The 21,302-nt window shown below is 33.5% G+C and overlaps 1 protein-coding gene across 1 annotated transcript; it reads left to right on the top strand.

The window, feature by feature from the left end:
• Positions 1-11,485: 11,485 nt before the first annotated feature.
• LOC114481624 (mucin-13-like) lies at positions 11,486-18,278 on the top strand. The gene is made up of 12 exons (XM_028476588.1): positions 11,486-11,653; positions 12,457-13,071; positions 13,270-13,389; positions 13,832-13,938; positions 14,092-14,150; positions 14,260-14,420; positions 14,619-14,747; positions 14,845-14,890; positions 14,965-15,002; positions 15,167-15,254; positions 16,730-16,988; positions 17,921-18,278. The coding sequence occupies exons 1-12, from the start codon at positions 11,602-11,604 to the stop codon at positions 18,092-18,094; spliced, it is 1,848 nt and encodes a 615-aa protein (XP_028332389.1). The 5' UTR covers positions 11,486-11,601; the 3' UTR covers positions 18,095-18,278.
• The last annotated feature ends 3,024 nt before the right edge of the window (positions 18,279-21,302 follow it).

The raw sequence follows: 21,302 nt of genomic DNA, 5'->3' as shown, positions 1-21,302 counted from the left end.
TTGGGTCATTTTGTATATTTTTGATTAATAGTGTGTATTATTGTTGTCATTTTGGGTATTTTCGTTGTCATTTTCTTTACTTTTCTGAGTAACTTTGTGATTTTTTTGTGGTCCTTTTGTGTTATTTTTGTAATTTTGTATGTTTCTTTTATTAATTCCGACTCTCGTGACCCCCTGTCCTTCCATGAGTCCGTAATGAGGTCAGTGGAGTGAAAGGAAGAAGATTAAGACCCTGTAATCGTTAATGACGCAGATGTGCCGAGTTAGCCTGGATAAAATGGTCAAAAAACAAAACAAAAAAAAAACAATAAAATAATTTATCTTTAATGATTAATGAATTGGTTATGTGTGTTAAGGGTTAGGCAAACTGTTGCTAGTTTGTTTAATAGTAAGTACAACTCATTGTCTGAACTAAATAAACTGAAACATCTTTATTGTGATTGTGGCTATATGTGTCATCAGAGGTATGATGTCACTTTCTCAGCAAAAAAAAACCAATGTGTTAAAACTGAATCAGATGAACATATCGCTCTACTGGCACATTGCTCTGTTGTTTTTGTGTGGAGCACTCAACCACAAAGAAGCAAACCTCTGAGTCACAACCACAAATACGGTGTCTTTTCATCAAAGCCTATTTTTGCCTTTGATCTTATAATCTTCAAATCCAATCATTTTTCTCTTATTTTGTGTGTTTTTGTTGTTATTTTTGTGTGTTGTTGGCATCATTTGAATCATTCCCTCTCAGTTTGTGTGTTTTTGGTTGTTTCTTGTGTTGTTTTGTATGTTTGCGTATTTTGCAGTGATTTTTCTCACATTTGATGTGTCTTTGTTGTCGGTTTGTGTGTTGCTGGTAATTAGTAAGTATATTTTTCTCTTTAGTGTGTGCAGTGTTTGTAGGCATCATTTGGTGCATTTTGTTGTTGTTTGTCTGTTCTTTTTATTATTCGGTATATTTTTGCTCTTATTTTCTGTGTTTTTGTTGCCGTGTTGTGAGTTGCCGATAATATTTAGTTTGATTTTCATTTTGAACGAAAAATAAACATATCAAACCCCATATTTTTAATGCTATCATTTCTTAATTTGCCACTTTTTCTTTCCCTCTCATGTACCCCCCTGTAGTGCCATCGCGTACCCCTAGATTTGAGTAACAATGGCGTAGATGATACAGATTTTTTGTTTTTGTGTGATTTTTTTTTTTGGTGCTACGGTTAACCATGAGGGGAATAATAGAATGGGTAACTTATTATTCGCCTCCTGGTGTAAAGACATTCCCACTGAACTCTTCTGACACACTTTACTGTTCCATAACTGTTCCCATAATGAAGTGTGTACTGTGCAACCTTTGCTGTTACAGAGAAACTCCCACCGTTGGCACGTCCTGTGACTCAGTAATGAATACCAACAACACACATTTACACTTTTTTGTCAGGAAGAAAAACATTTCATTATATCTATTGTTGCTACAGATTGTTTTCAGAAGCACCGAAACCTTTATAAGTACAAGCTTGTAAGTAATGCAATTGATAATTATTGGAGGGAGCTAGTGAAGCAAAAAGTAGTATACTTGAAGTTCATTTTGTTAAACATGTTTGAATATAAGTACACCAAGTATACTATGGACCATGTACTTGTAGCGTACTAGAAAGTATACTAATTAAATACTTCTTTGGACTACATTGGAACATTTTAAGTTTATAAAAAGTATACTTTAAGTATACTTTATAACAGGGATGGGCAACATAGACACAGCGGGGGCTGCAAAAATGTGATTGTATCTGTTCCAAGGGCCACATTATTAACATTAATGTCATTTGTCACTGTCATTTTGTGTGTTTTTGGAGTTATTATGTGTGTTTTTGTTGTAATTGTGTGTATTATTTTGTCATTTTCTGCATTTCTATTGTCGATATATGTGTTTTTGGGGTCACATTTTGTATTTTTGTTGTTTTCTGTATTTTGCTGTCATTTCATTGACAGATTGTGTCTTTGGAGCGATTCTGTAATGTGTTGTTTTTTTGTAGTCATTTTGTGTATTTTTGGAATTGTGTGTTTTGTGCATTTTGCTGTCGATTTGTGTGTTTTGGGAGTTATTTTGTGTATTATGTTGGGCTTTATATTCCTTCCAACTTCTTGAAATGCAATTTTTGGAGATTTGCTTTGTGGGCCGCACAAAATTAGACCGAGGGCCATATGTAGCCCCCGGGCCACCAGTTGCCCTGGTCTGCTTTATAAGGTCATTTCAAGTTTACAAAAGTACACTTTCAAGTATACAAGTATACTCATCTACTGTATACTTCTAGTCCACATTTTAGTTTATTAAAGTATACTTTTATGAACAAAGAATAAGAATAAGGTTCAGTATTAAAGTATTAGTGTAAGTCTAAGTATTACTGAAGACTATTCTTTATACTTTACTGTATAATCTAAGTATACTCATGTATATTGCCTCAGTTTTAGTATAAATTAAGTATACTTGTAGTACAAGTATGAGCTTTATTACTAAAGTACAAGTGTAAGTCTAAGTATTAATGTACTTTCTCTCAGACTATTCTTTATACTGTACTTTTCAGTATAAGCTAAGTTTATAAATAACATATAGAATATACAGTAAAAAGTACACTTCATGTATACTACCTCAGTTTTAGTACAACATAAGTATACTTGTAGTGCACTTGAATAAACTACTTTTTGCTAATGGGTGTTATATTCTCTCTTTAGTGACCTCATAAGGAAATAGGTAACTTAAAATAAAACATGCTTCCTTTATGGGTTAGTGTTCATTGAAAATTAATCCTCTGATTTGGAATAATGCCAATAAAACAAAAAACAACCCGTTTGACATGTGCTAAAGTCACATACGCATGTCGGCAAAACAAGGAACTAAAAAGGAAAAGCTGATATTAAATATAATAATGCATTTACACAATACATTTGTAGTCTTACAAGCAGTTTTACAGTTTTCAAACTTAATTTTAACCAAAGGTGAAGGTAAGCTACATCTGTAACCTCAGCAGTTCTGTGGCAGCCAGGTGAAGAATGGTGGCCAGTTTGCCCTCATAGTACTGGAGGAGTTATATATATATATATATATATATATACAGTATATATATATATATATATATATATATTTAGCTGTCAGCAGGAAGAGAAAAGCCTCTGGTTTATGATGTTACGAGATCACACACTTAAAGTTTGATAAGTGACATTTGATTGACATTTTGGCATGAAGAGCTACAACATGATTTATCTAAAGAATGGATAAGAAAGAATATCAATCCTAAGAGATTTAGTCATTCATTGCGCAGATGTGTAATGAACCCCGACTGTGAAACATTTCATTAAACAACGCTGACGTGTTTAACAAAAGGAAATAAAGAGTACTTACAAGAATAAAGAGCTGAGCACACAATGAATCATTGTAATAATAATAATAATAACAATAATAATTATTATTATTATTACTATTATTATTATTTTACACTATTCATCATTCATTATGAATTTCACATCAGTTTTTTGTGATATTTTTTGTGATAAAATGAATGCAATTTGTGAAGTTTGATTAAGAGCAGGTTGGGGTCAATTACATTTTTCAGTGACAATCACATTTTCAATTATGATTACAGTGACAAACATTAGCATCTTTAATGATAACAGGTGCTAAATCAGCTGTAAAAAACAATAAAAACATATAATTTAATTTCATTCCTATCTATTGGTGACTTTGTTAGGCTTCCTAATCAATGAAAACATAAGTTTTAATATTTATGGTGTGGGCGTTTGAGCCTTATTTGTGCCACTATACCCCCTAGATTTATAATTTTTTTAAATGGTAAAATGTGGGAAAGCTTGATATGAAACATATTTTAATTGTGTGTAGAACTGTACATAGAACTGTAACATGGTTCCCCAGTTTTGCGTTAAATTACAATTGACAATTTTTATATAATGTTCATGGCAATTACAATTACAAAGTCAATTATCAAAACTCAATTACAATTTAATTATGATTACAAAAGCAACAAAATTTTAAAATGACAATCACAATTACACCATAATTGGAATTCATTCATTATCAATTACGCAATTACAATTATAATTGCCCCCAACCCTGATTAAGAGTGATTATGAGCTGAAGTTATTTGACATCATGGACACTAAATACGTCTGGAGGCTAAAATGATAAGCATTCTAGCTGAAGAACATTGTCTACTGTCAAGCATGGTGGTGGTAACATAATTTAATCGGGATGCTTCTGCGCCAGTGGAAAAGGGAATCTCGTCAAGGTTGGAAGAAGAAAATCCTCAATGAAAACTAATAAAACACAATGATGTCAATGTCCCAGACGACCTAAAGACAAACCTGATCTGGAACTAATTTTGGCAAGACTTGTATTTTTTAGATATGGTTGTGTTTTTTTTTTTTTTTTTTTAATTTTATTTTTACTTTTCAAATAAAATATACCTACCCTTGAACTGTGTAATGTTGCTATTCTACGTCAGTTGTGTAAAATCTAACTTAACAAAGAAAAATCACGAAAAACATTCAAAGGTGTGATCATCTACAGCTCTACAGGATAATGCTGTTTCCGTTTTACTTTTGTAATATTTCAGGCAAGTCACCTGCTTTTGTTTACATGAGCATGTGCTGCCCCCTGCTGGTGATTCCATGAAAATTACATTATCAACACCCACAGTGTCAGTGACCAACATAGATGCAGTGGCTCTAGGACCCAGCATATCACCCTGTATAATAAACTAACAGTGAAAAGAAAATCAACAATATTTGAAAATGTCCAAACTTAAGATAATGACAAGAAGGGTTCAGTGTATATTATCATTTCTTAGGCTTTTTTTTGTTTTTAACAAAAAGTACCTATAATAAATGTTTTTCTTTTTTTTTTTTTTAATTAATTTGTTTGTTTCGAGCAGGGACAAAAAAGAAAAACATGAAAATATGAAAAGTTAAGATTTAAAACAAGCTGAAATGTCTATGCGGCTGTGATGCTAGTGAAGGAAATATCTCACTATAAAACCACATAAATAAAGTAAAGAAAAGTCCAAACCAAGATGTTTCTTTAGTTTTGACCCTTACTATTTCAGCCTTTTCAAATGAATCTAACATAGCAGGGCTTAAAAAAAAAAAAAAAAAAAAACTTTAATCGTAATGTTCACACTAACTTTTTTGTGATTATTGCATTGGTTGGCTTATCTTGAACTAAAAAAAAGGCTACACTGTAAATCTGAATAAGTTACCAGAACTTAAAAAATTGACGCAATCGATTGCCTCAAAGTTGATTAACTTAAAAGTCACATTTTTCCAGAACTTAAAGGTTGAATCAATGACTAATGTACTTTTTACAGTTAACATGATTTAGTGATTTTTTTTTTTTTTTTAGTAATCCCCATTTGAACAACAGGACTCGATCATTCTTAGCATGTACTGTAATTATGTTATTTCATTAAGTTGTACTTAAGTTGTTTTTTTAATTTATGCTTCATTCTAAACAAATATAGTTCTATTTACTCAACATTTTTTAAAGTTACTCAAAAAAAAAAAAAAAAAAAGGAAGAACATATTACACCATAATTAAGTTAGTAGAAATTTTTCTATAACTTTGAGTATCAACCACTTAATCTGTTTAATTATTTTGAATGTCCAGGTTTACAGTGATTTTCGCTCACAACAGTGAAGCAGCAAATATTTTTAAATTGTGTAGTTTTTGTTCATGCCAGGTACAGAAGGTAAACACTAATGCATGAAAACAATAAGAGACCCAGCAAAAATAATATGCACATAAGCAGTTGTATTGAGATAACCAGGAAGCACCATGTCCCTTTACAGGTATAGAGTTCAGCAGACACGATCTGCAGATACACAGTATCATTCCGTCTTTATCATTATGTGTTAATTGTGTGGATCGGCTCAGTAAACAGTCCAAAACAGGCTCCACCTAAAAATAAAAGTTAATTATTGACATTGAATTGCATCATAGTTTCCACTTACCTAAGGTATACCTACAGTATGAAATCATTAAATACTTTTGATGTGAGCCGTTGAAATATAAGCGTTGCTTAAAGAAAAAAAATAAAACAAAAGGATTAACAGTGACCTCTCCTTATATTGTTTTAAAAAAAAACCTGTAGGATTGATTTGTTTTTTGTTTTTTATTTAAGAAATTGACTTAGCCAGTTTAACTTAAAATGAACAGAGATTTAAAGAAAATAATAATTATATACGAAAGATTTCCAAAATCAAAGTTTAAATTTAAACAAACAATTAAATCCAGTACGTTAATGAGATATGATGAATTACATCATAATGTGTCGACTGATATGTATTCAAATGTTTTTTTTTATTGTTTCTTATTTTATTGTTATTATTTTCTATGTTGTGTTCTTTGTTAATTGATTTCATGGTGTAAAGGTGAATACGATTATTGATTCTTCTGCTCCTTTCCTTTCAAGACTTGCTGGGAACATTTCTATATATCTATATATTTATTTATTCTTTTATTTTTTTTATTTTATTTTTTTTAATTTATTTATTTATTTTTTTTAATTATGAAAATCAAAGTTTTTTTTTCTTTTGCTTTACACCACTTTTTTCCTTTTTATTTTTGTGTCCAACGAATACAGCCACAGCTTTTTAGTTAAAGAGACCAACAAACATTTCATTTATGTTAAGAATGTGTCATTATTATTATTATTATTATTGATTAACGCTTATTATTGATGACACTGGTACAATAGTAACTGTAATCTGACTCTATGTGGATGTAGGCTGCTCAGTGGTACTCCATAGCACCTAAGTCATGGAAACTATACCATTACCAACACTATATATTATGTTTGCACTATTCCATAGGTTACAAGCTCTTCCTGAATAACATTATAGCAACCAAACATCATTAATCAATCTAAAACACTGAAAGACTATCAAATAATAATAATAAAAAAAGCAGGGTCAATTATTTCAGTGTTTAAGTTGGTAAAGGGGGTAAATTTGTGTGTGTCTGTGTTATTGCCGCTATTTTTTTTTTTTTTTTTTTACTTTTTAAGTCAATAAGTTTCACAGAAAAACAACAACGGAATGCTGATGGTAGTTATTAGCCTTTTTATGCTTCACAGTGTCATTTTAAACATTATTTATGTGCATCGCTTTTATTGTAAGTCAACGCGTTTCTCCAACGTCTCTGATAAGTATAGTATAGTATAGTATAGTAAGTAATAATAATATCTTGGACTGATATTCTGCTATGTGCTTTTTTTTCTTCTTTTTTTTTGTTTGCTTTTAAAACTGTCAAAAGAATGACATCATTTCTGACAGTAAAATAATAAAACATAAGAATGCCAAGGAAACACCTTAGTTCACTGTGCCACCTTAGAAGGAGGAGCTACTGATAAAAACTAAGCCCCTGAATTACCTCTCACAGGTTGCTCAATTTTTTCCCTCCTGATAGGAATTTCTTGTTTTTAAAACTAAACTAAAATGGCTTAGAAATGTACACTCCTGGTTGTTTGGATGGTTTTATCAGAGGTGGGAGTAAGTCACTAAATGCAAGTCTCAAGTCAAGTCCAAGTCTTAACGTTAGAAGTCAAGTCATTCCATTGTAAGGGTCAAGCCATGCCAAACTTGTTTTTACAAATTTTAACTGTGGGACTTTTATTACTTATTTAAATACAAAATTGTAGAGCACAAAACTTATGGGTTTCAAAAGTAAATAACTCAAGACTAAATGTAATGAAAATGAATTAAATGGACAAAACTTTGCATTAGCAATATACTGTACACTGTCCATATGGTGTTTAATTAATTAAAAATGAGGTCATTTAGAGGGTATGTTACAAAGCGAGATTACCTCTTATCGCGTTCATTTCCAAGATTTAATCAGTGTGTGCTGGACTACGAAGCTGGCTAACGTCTTACGGAGCTAAATCACCATGGAAACTTAGGCTGAACGGCTGGCCTGCTCGCGAGTAGGCTCGCTGTCATTTACATGCCAGGCTTCAAACTCACAACAATAAATACAGATGACGGATGTAGTCAGCGTCTTAATAGATTAAGTTTTATTTTAAGATTAACCATCATTAAATGTTTATTTTCACTTAAACATGTTAAAGACTGTGCAGATTTGGTGTTTAGATTTTGATGGTTTTAATTTATTTATTTATTTTTTTTAATGAAATGTTACATAACAGATTTAGAATAACTTTATTCATCCTAGGGGTAAATTACCTATGTCACAGAAGCTCAAGAAATATTACAAATGAAAAGAATAAACACTAAGCAAAGAAATACAAAATTAAACATAATTAAATAAAATACTGTTAATTAAATAAAGATTAAATACAAGTGCACACATTACAGTAGAAAAATAAGATAAACATAAAAATAATAATAATACAAATATAATACAGATACTGTATATACAAGTAGAAACATGTTTCCATTAGTTAAAAGTATAGTGGCTAGTAAAATAGGAACATGACAATTTATGATGAAATGTTTCAGAAGTGGTCATTTGAAAATTTAACAATTGCATAAATGAAGATGAATAAAGTGTTGCATGTTAAAACTTTGTATTTCCTACTTTTTTTTTAAGTTAAAGCTAGTCATGTTTCATTATCTTTCCCTCTGATTAAAGTAAAAACCATCAAATCTGAGTACACAGTGTATATCAAACTGGTAGCCCTTCAGATTAATCAGTAACTCTGAAGTAGTTCATGGTTTCAGAAAGGTTTGTGATCCCTGTTCTATACCATCATATACAAGTCAAGTGTCCAAGTTTCCTTCTCCTATTGATTGGCTTGCTTTAATGGATGTCCTTATATTTCCATAAGGCCTTCAAAGACTGGCTCAAAAAAGGCAAACCATTCAGGGACTGGGAACCATTCTCCTGCTAAGGGTCCATTGGTAAATGGAACCAATGGCCTGTTAAACAACAGTAATGTGCCAGATAAGGGCAAGGCACCTTTCAAAGACATTGGGGTAATCAGAATACCTCGTGCCACAACTGACAGCAGCTGGGACAACAGAACCAACCCGAGGATGACCCCAAGCAACAGTCGGCAAAACCTTGTCCCATTAGGGAAGAACTTAGATAATAGAACATTGATGAAAGCAGAAGGGCCTTGATCAGTCGAACGACCTTATTTCATGAATTCAGCTTAGGGCAAAGATACATGCCAGATATTGTGATGATAGCAGTCAAACATGAAAAAAGCTGTAATGTCACAATAGCTGTAAACAATCATCACTTATTGTTCCAGTTTAAAATTTGTGCTAGCATGGTGGTGCAAAGCAGGTACATGACATCTGGGATGGGTTTTAGGGCATTTTTTGTGGAGTTTGCGTTTTCTCTTTGCCTTTTCCAAATACGGTATGATAGTAAATGTAATCTATATGTGGATGTAGGCTACTCAGTGGTACTCAATGGCACCTGAGCCTAGGAAACTAGTACCTATCATTGCCAACATAGCATTCTGTCCAGGGTGTAGCTGTATTTTTATATTGTGTTTGCACTATTCCACAGGCTACAAGCACTTTCTGATCATTGCATAAAGAACCAGTCTAAGTCATTAAATGTAATTGTCTATTTTTGTCGTGATAGTGTTGCGTTATCTCACTTCTGATGACGTTCTTGAACTAAAGGTCACATTGAACTTGGCTCCACCCGTCCTAAGGATACAGATTAAAGTTACTTTCTGACGTTTTATCATAATTACAATAGACCTAATGGACTGGCTTCATTCTGTTCTTTGTGATTTCTGTCAGACATAAACATAAAGTGTGAAGAAATCGCTTTTCATGAGTTTGTTGAGTGCTGGATGGCGTCTTTGGGAACTGCCATAAATTCTTAAATGAATAACAGGGAATGTAATCTTTGTCCCTTCTGTTCATTCACCTACAATAAAGTAAGGTAAACACAGCCATCGGTATGAACTCAGAATGCTGTCAAAACAAGAAATCGAAATGTTCATGTACAATATTTTCTTTGATTTCTTTGCATACACTGCAGGTAAGTTTAGGCAGTAAACTTATTGTATGGCATTACCGGTCATCCTAAATACTGAATCTTACACACAGATCATAAGGTGTGCGATTAAAAATATCTAAAGTCTTTACTGCACAAACTTAAATGGCTCTTAAACTTCATTGTGGCACACAAAAGTTGACTTGATAAAAAAAAAAAAAAACAGTCATCAAACATCACAGGAAAAACAAAATATACATTTTAATGCTCATTATATGCTTCACCAAGCAGGGTCATTTCATTGGAAGGTTTAAGTTGGTAATGGGAGTTAATTTGTGTGTGTCTGTGTTATTGCTGCTATTTTTTAATTTTTCCAGCTATCATTTTCAAGGAAAAACAACAAAAAAATGCTGATGGTATTTATTAATGCCAGATGAAATATTTTTATTAAACGCATCACTTTCATTATATGTCATTGTGTTTCTCCAACATTGTTTTTAACAGTTTGGGAAATCGAAACATCACTGCAGAGAAAGTTCCCCATGCAGGACCACCCCAGGGATTTAAAATCCTGCACCCCTTTTGCTGTGTTAGCGCCTTCACTGAGAATGTTCATGGACATAATATTTTAATTTAAATGTTCACCTGCACTACTCATCAATGCACTACTGCACTATTATCTTATTATTATTATTGTATTTTATTTTATTTCATTATTATTATTATTATTATTATTATTATTATTATTATTATTATTATTATTATTATTATTATTATTATTATTATTTTTATTATTATTATTTTTATTATTATTATTATTATTATCTTATTTTATTTAGTTTGCGCATATTAGTCTAACTACTGTTTATATTTATGTTTATACTTCTTATTTTTTATTTATTTTTCTTTTTGATTGTTATTATTTAATGTTTACACTATCAGAGAGAGCACAGTTCACAAAGACAAATTCCTTGTGTGTATTCATACACTACTTGGTCAATAAAGTTGATTCTGATGCTGATTCTGATTCATGTTACCATGGCAATGCACTGCACTTGCAACACGACAATAAGCTCATAATGACGGAGTTTTCTGATTAGCCAACCATGGAAACTTTTCATCTTGCCATAAAGGCCATATTAGTTGAAAGTCCAACTTGGTCTAACTTGAACAGATTGGTCTCTTCTATACTTCTGTACCAGTCTGTCTTTCTTTTTTTGTTAATGTATTACAGTTTGAATTAACACAGAACTAATTACTTATGTTACGTCGATAAAATGATATCTTGGACCGATACTTTGCGTTTATTGTGCAACTCTTAGTCTTTGGAATTGGCTTTTAAAACTCTTATAAAACCATGACATACTTTCAGACAATAAAATAATATAAATCTTCAGATAAAACATCTCCTGGGACTTTGGAATCTGCTGTGAACAAGAGTGCGAAGGAAACACCTTAGGTCACTGTACCACCTTAGAAGGAGGAGCTATTGATAAAAACTAAGCACCTGAACTGTCATCAGCAAACATTTCTGGGCACTAAACCCACGTCCTCGCTCAGGTTGCCCAATTTCTTTCCTCTTGTTAGAATTTTTTTGTTTTCGAAACTTTGATATTAACACAAAAATGACTTGGAAATTGACACTCCTGTTCGTTTGGATGGTTTTAACGTTCATTGGTGAGTATGATTTGGTGAAATTTTAAATTCCTGTTTTTGATACTCATTTTTAAAGCTTTCATTTCTACTATAGCAATGGAAACAAACAATTCTATCAAACTGTAGGGTCAGTGTAGTCACAAATGTCTATATAGTATCTTAATTATTTTATATTATCTCCTCACTCTATTTAAATGATAACATATTGTCACCCACAGTTTTTAAGTTCCTGTATTTAAATACTTTATCTTTCAAAAAAAAAAAGCTATAGCTATTTGCTGTTTCAAGTCAAAATCTGAACCGATAGATTGTAAAAGGAAAATGAAAAGTCCATTAAAAGTTGACAATATGTGTTTGTTTTGTGATTGCTTCAAGTTTTCCTCCAGATATTGATGTTACATTTAGCTCAATAAGATGCAGCCCATGTAAGTATTTTTTTCAGACAGTTAATAAGTAAGATCATGACAGTCTTCTCATACAATCCCGTCTCAGTTCCCTCGTGTCATTGGTTTGGTTAATGATTTATATGAGTGAACCTGGAAGAACAGGAACAAGTATGGGTTTTATGAAGAAGAACAGTTGATGGTTCCTTAAGTGGAGACGTGTTTTGTTTATGCGGGGAAAGTGGTTTAACTATAAAAAGTAAAACAAAAGTAAATAAGAGTACTGTGTTCCTTTGTTGTCTTACATTTTTCCGTCATGTGGCACTGGTGTCTGTAATAACCGTTGTATGATGTAATCGAAATATGTCTTAAATGAACAAGATAAAAAAGTTTTGTTTTGTTTTTTTTGCTGATGAAACATCCTTCTAAAAACAACTGCAGGGCCTCCCTGGGTAACAGCATCACTGTCTAGAACTGCAACAGAACCACCGCGGCCTGCCGCTGCAACAGAACCACTGCCGCCTACCACTACAACAGAACCACTGCCGCCTACCACTACAACAGAACCACTGCCGCCTACCACTACAACAGAACCACTGCCGCCTACTACTACAACAGAACCACTGCCGCCTACTACTACAACAGAACCACTGCCGCCTACTACTACAACAGAACCACTGCCGCCTACTACTACAACAGAACCACTGCCGCCTACTACTACAACAGAACCACTGCCGCCTACTACTACAACAGAACCACTGCCGCCTACTACTACAACAGAACCACTGCCGCCTACCACTACAACAGAACCACTGCCGCCTACTACTACAACAGAACCACTGCCGCCTACTACTACAACAGAACCACTGCCGCCTACTACTACAACAGAACCACTGCCGCCTACTACTACAACAGAACCACTGCCGCCTACTACTACAACAGAACCACTGCCGCCTACTACTACAACAGAACCACTGCCGCCTACTACTACAACAGAACCACTGCCGCCTACTACTACAACAGAACCACCGCCGCCTACTACAACAGAAAAACCAGGTAAGTTGACTAATGCCTCAAAAAATGCAATAGATAAAATAAAATCATAGATCCAACTCCATATCCTAACCTTTCGCTGTGAGGAAGGTAAGGTCAAGGTAGGATGCACCCCACACAGGCCAATACGACCATCTCATTTTTCATGCTGGTGGAAACGTGTGTCCTGGTTTGTTATTTTGTGTTTGTCTTTCATAAAAGGTCCCTGTCAATCCAACCCATGTGGAGATGGAAGCACATGTGAACCTCGAGAGAATGGTTTTGTGTGTTTGTGTCAGCCTGGTGACAGATATGATGAAGCAAACCAAGTGTGTACCACAGGTAAATATTAATTTATTCATTTATAGGATATAGGATAAGTACTTATAACATCACCAGCAGTCAGATAACAGTACAGTGAAGCACGTAATAAATTAACTCATTGAACAAAAGCATCACAGTCACAGCCCTGATTAGACTGTTAACAAAATTCCAGAATTGTTAATTTAATTAGAGGTGATTTAATGTATAATTACTTAAAAGTTAAAGCATCCTACAAATAAATTAAATACAAAATATCAAGCTGTAAGTGAGAAATTACTTATAAATGTATGCACGTACATTTCTATTAAACACCTGCAGCTCGACCAACAAAAATAATTGAGATGGTAGAAGATGATGGAAAAAAGTTATTTGCTCTTAACATGAAAAACGAATTCAAGTGAATTCAAGTGAAACTTCTTGTATTTCTAAAAATCTGTTTGTTGGGTTTTTTTCCTGTTAGCAAAAGTTTTTCCTGGAGAAGTGAATTTACAAAGAGATTATAAAGATACATTGGCAGACAAGACATCGCAAGATTTTAAGGACCTGGAAGTGGAACTACGTGAACAGGTGAGAATCGACCTTTTCCCCTTTTTCTGAAAGACTCTTTGAAAACCTCTGTTAATGAATCACATCATTCTATACAGAAGACAACTGAAAACCACCAAATCTATTGCACGTTGAAAAGAAGAACTAATTTGTAATTCCCTTTTGAAAACACAGATTTTTGGACTCTTCGAGACAGATGATAAGCCTGAGGATTGTGTTGTGGAGGAATTCCAGTAAGTAAGCAAAAGTGTTTTTTTATTCCTCTGTTTATTTTCCTTTTTCTTTTTTACAGTTTCAGAATTTAAAACAAGCATTATGTCTTCTTTTTTTTTTATTATACAGACGTTTTACACCTACATCAAGAGCCGGTGCAAAAGTTAAAGCAATTTATCAGCTGTTCTATAAGCAAGAATCATCAATAACATCAGCACAAGTAGAAGCTGAACTGAAAAATAAGACCGGTTGTGTGAATTGTGATTTGATAAAAGACTCAGAATTTACTAGTAAGTGCCATGAAATTTAATTGTGTTTAATTTTTTGTTCAATAATGAAACATCGCTTTGTAAAACCAGCTCAACAAAATTCCTTTTTCATTGTTCGTATCAATATGCATCATCTGACTTTCAGTTCACTATATGTATTTAAACATTTAAATCACATTTGACCACCTAATGTCATTTCTTTCCCTCCCTTCTGTTAAGCACAAACTGTCTGTGACAGAGGTGCTTGTGATGAAATAAGCACAAATTGTGTCTCAGAAGATGGAAGTCGTACATGTAGCTGCAAGGACGGCTACGTGATCACAGTCCTTACTGACAGAGCGTGTTTTGGTAAGACACTGCCATTAAATTGAGTGGAGTGAGATAAACTACAATGTTCATCTGCTTTCTGACCAGTCTTCTTTTTGTTTTTATTGTTTTTTTACAGTGGCATGTCCTGATGGGGAATACATGGCAGATGATGGCTGTAAAACGTAAGGACTCCTGCCTGAATGTTAAGCCGCCTGCATGTTTAGGAAAAACAAAACTAAACCCTCTCATCCTTCAGGTGTTCCTTTGGTTGGACTGGCTTCAACTGTCGAGAGTGTGAGTACTAACTATCAGATTTTATTTGAGACTCATTCATTTCAAACATTTACTCTTGTTGACTTTGTTGCACAGTGATATGTTGATGAAGAAAGATATTTTTGCAAAAATGATTGTGATACATACATTTGTGAACTGACAGTCTCTCCATTATGTTTTGATAGCATGGAAACTTGTGTTGGTAATTGTTGGGTCTGTGTTTGGAGGATTACTTCTTGCAACCTCCATCGGTCTAATAATAATGGCTGTCAAGTAAGTAATGTTGCTTTTTAATCAAAAACCAACTACATTCCGTACCAGGGGTCACCAACGCAGTGCCCGCGTGGACAAAAGGCCTTGTTTTAACAGCACTAGTCACCAATGAGCTCAGTCTAAAATGTCATTTACATTTACTCACAACGATAAATACAGATGACGGATGTAGTCAGCGTCTTAACAGATTAAGTTTTATTTTAAGATGAACCATAATTAAATGTGTATTTTCACTTAACCACTTTTGACAAATGTGTTCAAGTATCACAGATTGTTTTTTTTTTTTGCTAAAGACTGTGTTTAGATTTTGACGGTTTTAATTATTTTTTTCCCTATAAAATCTTACATAATTGTTGAATTGTATCAGATTTAGAATAACTTTATTCATCCCAGGGGGAAATTACCTATGTCACAGAAGCTCGAGAAATATAAAAAATGAAAAGAATTAACACTTAAACAAAGAAAGAAAAAAAAAAAGCAATTAAGTAAAACACTGTTAATTAAATAATGATTAAATACAAGTGCACACGTTACAGTAGAAAAATAAGATAAACACAAAAAAAAAACCCCAATACAAATAGAAAAAATAATACAAATATAATACAGATACTGTATATACAAGTAAGAAAAATGATTCTATTAGTTAAAAGTATAGTGGCTAGTAAAATAGGAACATGACGATTTCTGATGAAATGTTTCAGAAGTGGCCATTTGAAAATTTAACAATTGCATAAATTAAGATGAATAAAGTATTGCTTGTTGAAACTTAGTATTTCCTACCTTTTTAAGTTAAAGCTAGTCATACTTCATTATCTTTCCTTCTGATTGAAGCAAAATCATCAAATCTGAGTATTTCGGTGTATATTGGTCAATCTGGTGGTGTGAATGGTGAGGACAAAAAAAAGGTGGTGTAGAAGAAATCTTCGGTACAACTGAATTGCAAATATTATGACATGTATTGTACAATCAGAGTCCAACAACCTGCTGAGAGCTGCTGGCCAGATCATTGCAAACACGGCAATCTCTGCAAAACTCTAAAGCATTTCCCAACAAGCTAGTGCCTATATAGACAAGAGAAAGGTCATCCTACAAGGTCATGTCTCTAACCTCGTATATGGAATTACCTTGCTCTAGAAATAGTTGGAGAAAAAGACAACCTATCAATCAGTGAGCAGCAGGGAGCTTGTTGTTTGACCCCCCAAGTTTAAATATATCTGAATGGTACACTGACTCAAAAATTAAGTGAAAACAGTTAACCTTTGTTCAAAAGTATAAACCTTCTAATGTGTTAAATTATTTGATACACTTCATTATCAAACTGGTAGCCCTTCAGATTAATCAGTAACTCTGAAGTAGTTCATGGTTTCAGAAACGTTGGTGACCCCTGTTTTATACCATCATAAAACAAGTCGTGTCCAAGTTTCCTTCTCCTATTTATTGGCTTGCTTTAATGGATGTCCTTATATTTCCATAAGGCCTTCAAAGAATGGCTCCAAAAAGGCAAAACATTCAGGGACTGGGAACCCTTCTCTTGCTAAGGGTCCATTGATAAACGGAACCAATGGCCTGTTAAACAAAGGTTATGTGCCAGATAAGGGAAAGGCACCTTTCCCAGACTTTGGGGTGCCCAGAATACCTCGTGCCACAACTGACAGCAGCTGGGACAACAGGACCAACCTGGAGATGACACCAAGCAACAGTCGGCAAAACCTTGTCCCTTCAGGGAAGAACTCGGTGGGTGCTGTCTGTACAGTCATATCAAATCAATTGGAAAAACAGGCACTCGTCTAATTCACAGCTGTGGTCTGAAAACAGGCCCCCGCTCTGAATGCGTACAGACATTGTCGGAACCAACAGGGCCCAGTAGTCATCTGACTTCAGCCTGGATTGTAGTTTTTACATCATTTTCTCCAGTAGTTGGTATCTGGTCCCACCTCCCTTTGGCCTGACACATGGCTGGCCATGTGTCATCATTTTTTTTTATGATATGTAAGACGTTCGTGATTGTCGCAGTCAAACACATGATCTCATCAAGAGATAAAGACATGTAAAGTTTACATCTAACACTAGTCTTTTAATTAGAAGATGTTTTATAGTTTGTTAAAGATGACATTTACTGCTGATTTAAAACAATACAAATTGTGTACAAGATTATTGACTGATTTATTACTACTGTTTATCATTTAGGGGTCTAAGGTTTATGCTTATTTGATGTATTTGGTATATGTATATGAGTTGTTTAATGTGTAATACGATTAGTAAAAAAGATAGTTATTTTTATTTGTTAATTATTTAGATTTTGTGCATTTCGCTCTCAAACTCTTGTCCTTTTGTGATAATCTGACTCTCCCTGAGGTTGTTTTTATCTGATTAGTCTCATCGCTTACGTACAGTTTGTGTTATGGTTAAGTTCAAATTAGATGTTATGAACCTCTTGGTCCTTTTCCCTGAAAATAGGCTTTGAAAAAAGTTGGTCTGACTGACGTTATATTTTATTAACAGGATTATTGAATATAGGGACATTTAGTGAAAGGATATATAGAAATTATAGTCAAAAAAGAAATCGTGAATAATATTTCAAATTAACAGTGTGCTTTATGATTTAAATATATCTTTCCTTCACTTGTTCTTTTTACTCATCAAGTGATCTTTTCTCCTTCTCGTAGCGACTGTATGAAGAGCACAATGAGATAAATCCATACTCTCGACCCCAAAACGTCTACGCTCAAGCTCGACCACAGAACCCTTATGATCAAAACCGAGCCAACGTCAACCCATATGCTCAAAACCAAGGTCGGACCAACCCGTACAACATGGATAACGACAGACGGCGATACTAATAATCCAAGTTCACACAAGCTGTGACGTTAACTCAGATCAAATGTGATTAATTGTTAAATGTGTGTTTGAAATAATGTGTGTTTTTTTCTTGCTATGTACCACAAACCTTTGGTATTCCTGTACGAGGAAATATAAATCAGAGCATAGATGATGAATAAAAGAATTATTAACTTTTTCTTTGGACCAGTGTACAGTGAACTTTAATCTGTTATTGATCACATTTGTTTGCTCTGATTTACCATTAGCTCTGTCTTTACTTTTTTAAATCAATTTTTAAACATTTTTTAATCTATAACTTGACTTAAACACACATTCTCAATGAAATGAACATAGAACAACATGAAAAGGGGCTTAGAGTGATGTCTTGCCCAAATTTTTGGCCATTTCGTGTGTAGATTTTTAATTTTAATACAAAAAACATTAGGTTCTTGATTAGTAGATGGGCCTTATTTTAAAATCCAGCCTGGGCCAAAACATGCCAGACATTTTAACGCTAAAATGACATTAAAATCACTGGTGCCTTTGATCTGCCAAGATGTTTGTTTAGAATTGGATCAAAGTGGCCCACGTTGTTAATAAAATACACATTTTAGCAGTCAAACACCTCTATTTTATGTTGTCTCATTGAGTACACTGACACGTCACATTTGGCCTAATACTCCGGATCAAATACATTTGAAAAGATCAATGTAGATTCTTGCTGTTGGATCAAAAACAAAACAATACAATAAAAAAAATATTGCACAAAACAAAAAAAAATGCAATGTTTTGATTTTGTTATGTTTATTCAGGGTTTTTAAATTGATTTAAGAAATATTTGTGGTTTTATTTTTTTTTTAATCACTTTTCAGATTAAATTTAACCAAACTAAACTGAATAAGCATAGGCCAGGCTCAGTGGACTGACTCTATGGCAAAGTAACACATAAAACCAACTAAGTTGCCCACCTATTACTTTAACCAGCCCACCCTTATAACATGCTAGATCCGGCCCTGATCTGTCATTAATGCTAGAAGTCAATGTGCCTGCAAACCAAAGCAAATTCTCAAAATTACTTTATGGCAGAGATTTCTGGGTTTTTAGTTTTCTTTATTGAATATTATTGAAATTATTGAAATTCCTCCCTGTCAAAATAGATAAAGCAATTCAAGTTTTACATGTTAAACCTATGTTTCCAAGTCAATAACTTAATTCTCAACATATATTATAGTCTATATATAATTTGTTTAAAATGTTTACAATTAAATATTGAAAATAGATTTCTATGATACAGACTTTATTTTGTATATTTGAACCACCTAATATACAAAATAAAGTCTATCATAGAAATCTATTTTCAATATTTAATTTAAATATTTAATATAAAAGTTAGATTTCTAAATGAGTATTTGCTTTTTTGAACTTACCTAAGTGTGAAATATTTCTACATACACTCAATCTTCTTCAGTTTCTGAATGAGACAAAAAAAAAACACAAATTTTTGTCAAATCGGGCTCAGGCCACTCTCTTATGTGGTCCTAAATTTAAATCAGTGCGTATGATTTATTCAGTTTATACCCAAACCAGGGGTGTCAAACTCATTTTAGTTCAGGGGCCAAATACAGTAGGGTCCAGTTTGAGCTTACTGTAAATGGGGCACAGATTTTAGGTGGGAAAACGTGCAAATTCATTATTAATGTGCCCTCGTTTGAACTTCCGCATATAAACGATAAAGTATGTGAGTATATCAATCCCTACAGGATCTTCACTTAAATATAACAAATTTTGTGAATTTTCGTGGAATAATTTGGAAAACAAAATTGCCATAATCTTTTTTGTTTTTCAACAATTTTAGATCAAACCGAACGCGACTGAAGTGACTGAAGCAACTCGATTACATTCAAATCAATGTGAATGAAGCGACCTCAAGTTAACTCCCCTAAAGCGACGTGACGTGTAATTTTGAGCGATCAAAGTTGAAAAATCTGAACTTTTTAAGCGATTTCAAGCGACAAATCCCTCGTCCTTCAGTGGTTGTAGAGCAGAGGCTGCAGCCCCTCCTGCTCCCTCCCACCACAGTGCAGACGGCTGCAGCAGAGAGCTGTACGCATGCCTTTAAAAATGACTGGAACTGAAAAGCTGAGCTCTACAAATATTTTGGATTTTAATTTCTTTTTGTGTGTTTTGAGGTGCTGAGATATCTACAAATGAATTAGATGGTCATTTACATCATTTTTCATGTTTTTTCTATCATTTTTAGTTTCGTGGGCGGGCCGAATTTGAGGAATGCTTTCCAACCTTTTTTGTCCAATGTGCCCCTTATCTTTTCTGTCTTAATTTGTGTCAGAAGGCTCATCTGAAAGCTTCACTCATATTTTTCTGATTTGACCATTTTAGGTGTTGGTCTTCACCTTTTTTAAAAAATGTATTTTAAAGAGTTGTGCCACAATGTATCATCGATAGATAAGGAAAATGTCTGTGAGCAAGCGTAAATTTGTCTCATCATTTTAGAAAAATAAATTGACAAATGTTTCTGTGTACCCCCTGAGGTGTGTTGAAGTACCCCTAGGGGTACACATACCCCTGGTTGGGAACCACTGATCTAAAGGGTCTGATTTGGCCCCCGGGCCTTGAATTTGACACGTGTGCTTTGAACTGATTGAAATTTCATTTTTAATGTGTAGGAAAAAAAAGAAGAAAAAAGAAATCTGAATTGTGTATTAAGACCTGCTGTGTGATTTGTAAGTTTGAATAAATGCGAAGAATAAATGGATAAATATTTATGAATGAGTAGAAACCTCTGAACTTTTATCCTGCTGCTGACCCATTCAAATCATTTTTCATGAAATCAGCCAAAACTTTAAACTGAAACAACACAAGAACAAAAACCATACAAATGAATTAACCAAATACTAAACAATTGTATATCATAACACTTGCAATAGACTGGCAGAGAGTAAGCTTCAAGTGTGTATAGTAGAATATTTTTATTATTAATTATTTATTATTGTCAAATGAATAACATCATAACATAAAAGCTGTTTTAACTGGAAACTGAGGGTAGGATTACTGCAATAGTGCAATATGTTGCATAAGGCTGGTCATGCGCTTGTTTCGGACAAAAGCACTTTTTATTTGGGCAGTAAAAAAAATCAAAAAAAAAAATCAAAGCGCTTCCAGAAAAAAGGACTTTAGCACTACAGGAATTAAAACACATGTACATGTATA

Source organism: Gouania willdenowi, chromosome 19, assembly GCF_900634775.1.
Source record: "Gouania willdenowi chromosome 19, fGouWil2.1, whole genome shotgun sequence".
Taxonomy (NCBI): Eukaryota; Metazoa; Chordata; class Actinopteri; order Blenniiformes; family Gobiesocidae; genus Gouania; species Gouania willdenowi.
Note: the sequence above shows the minus strand (reverse complement) of the source record. Positions and strands in the feature narration are given on the sequence as shown.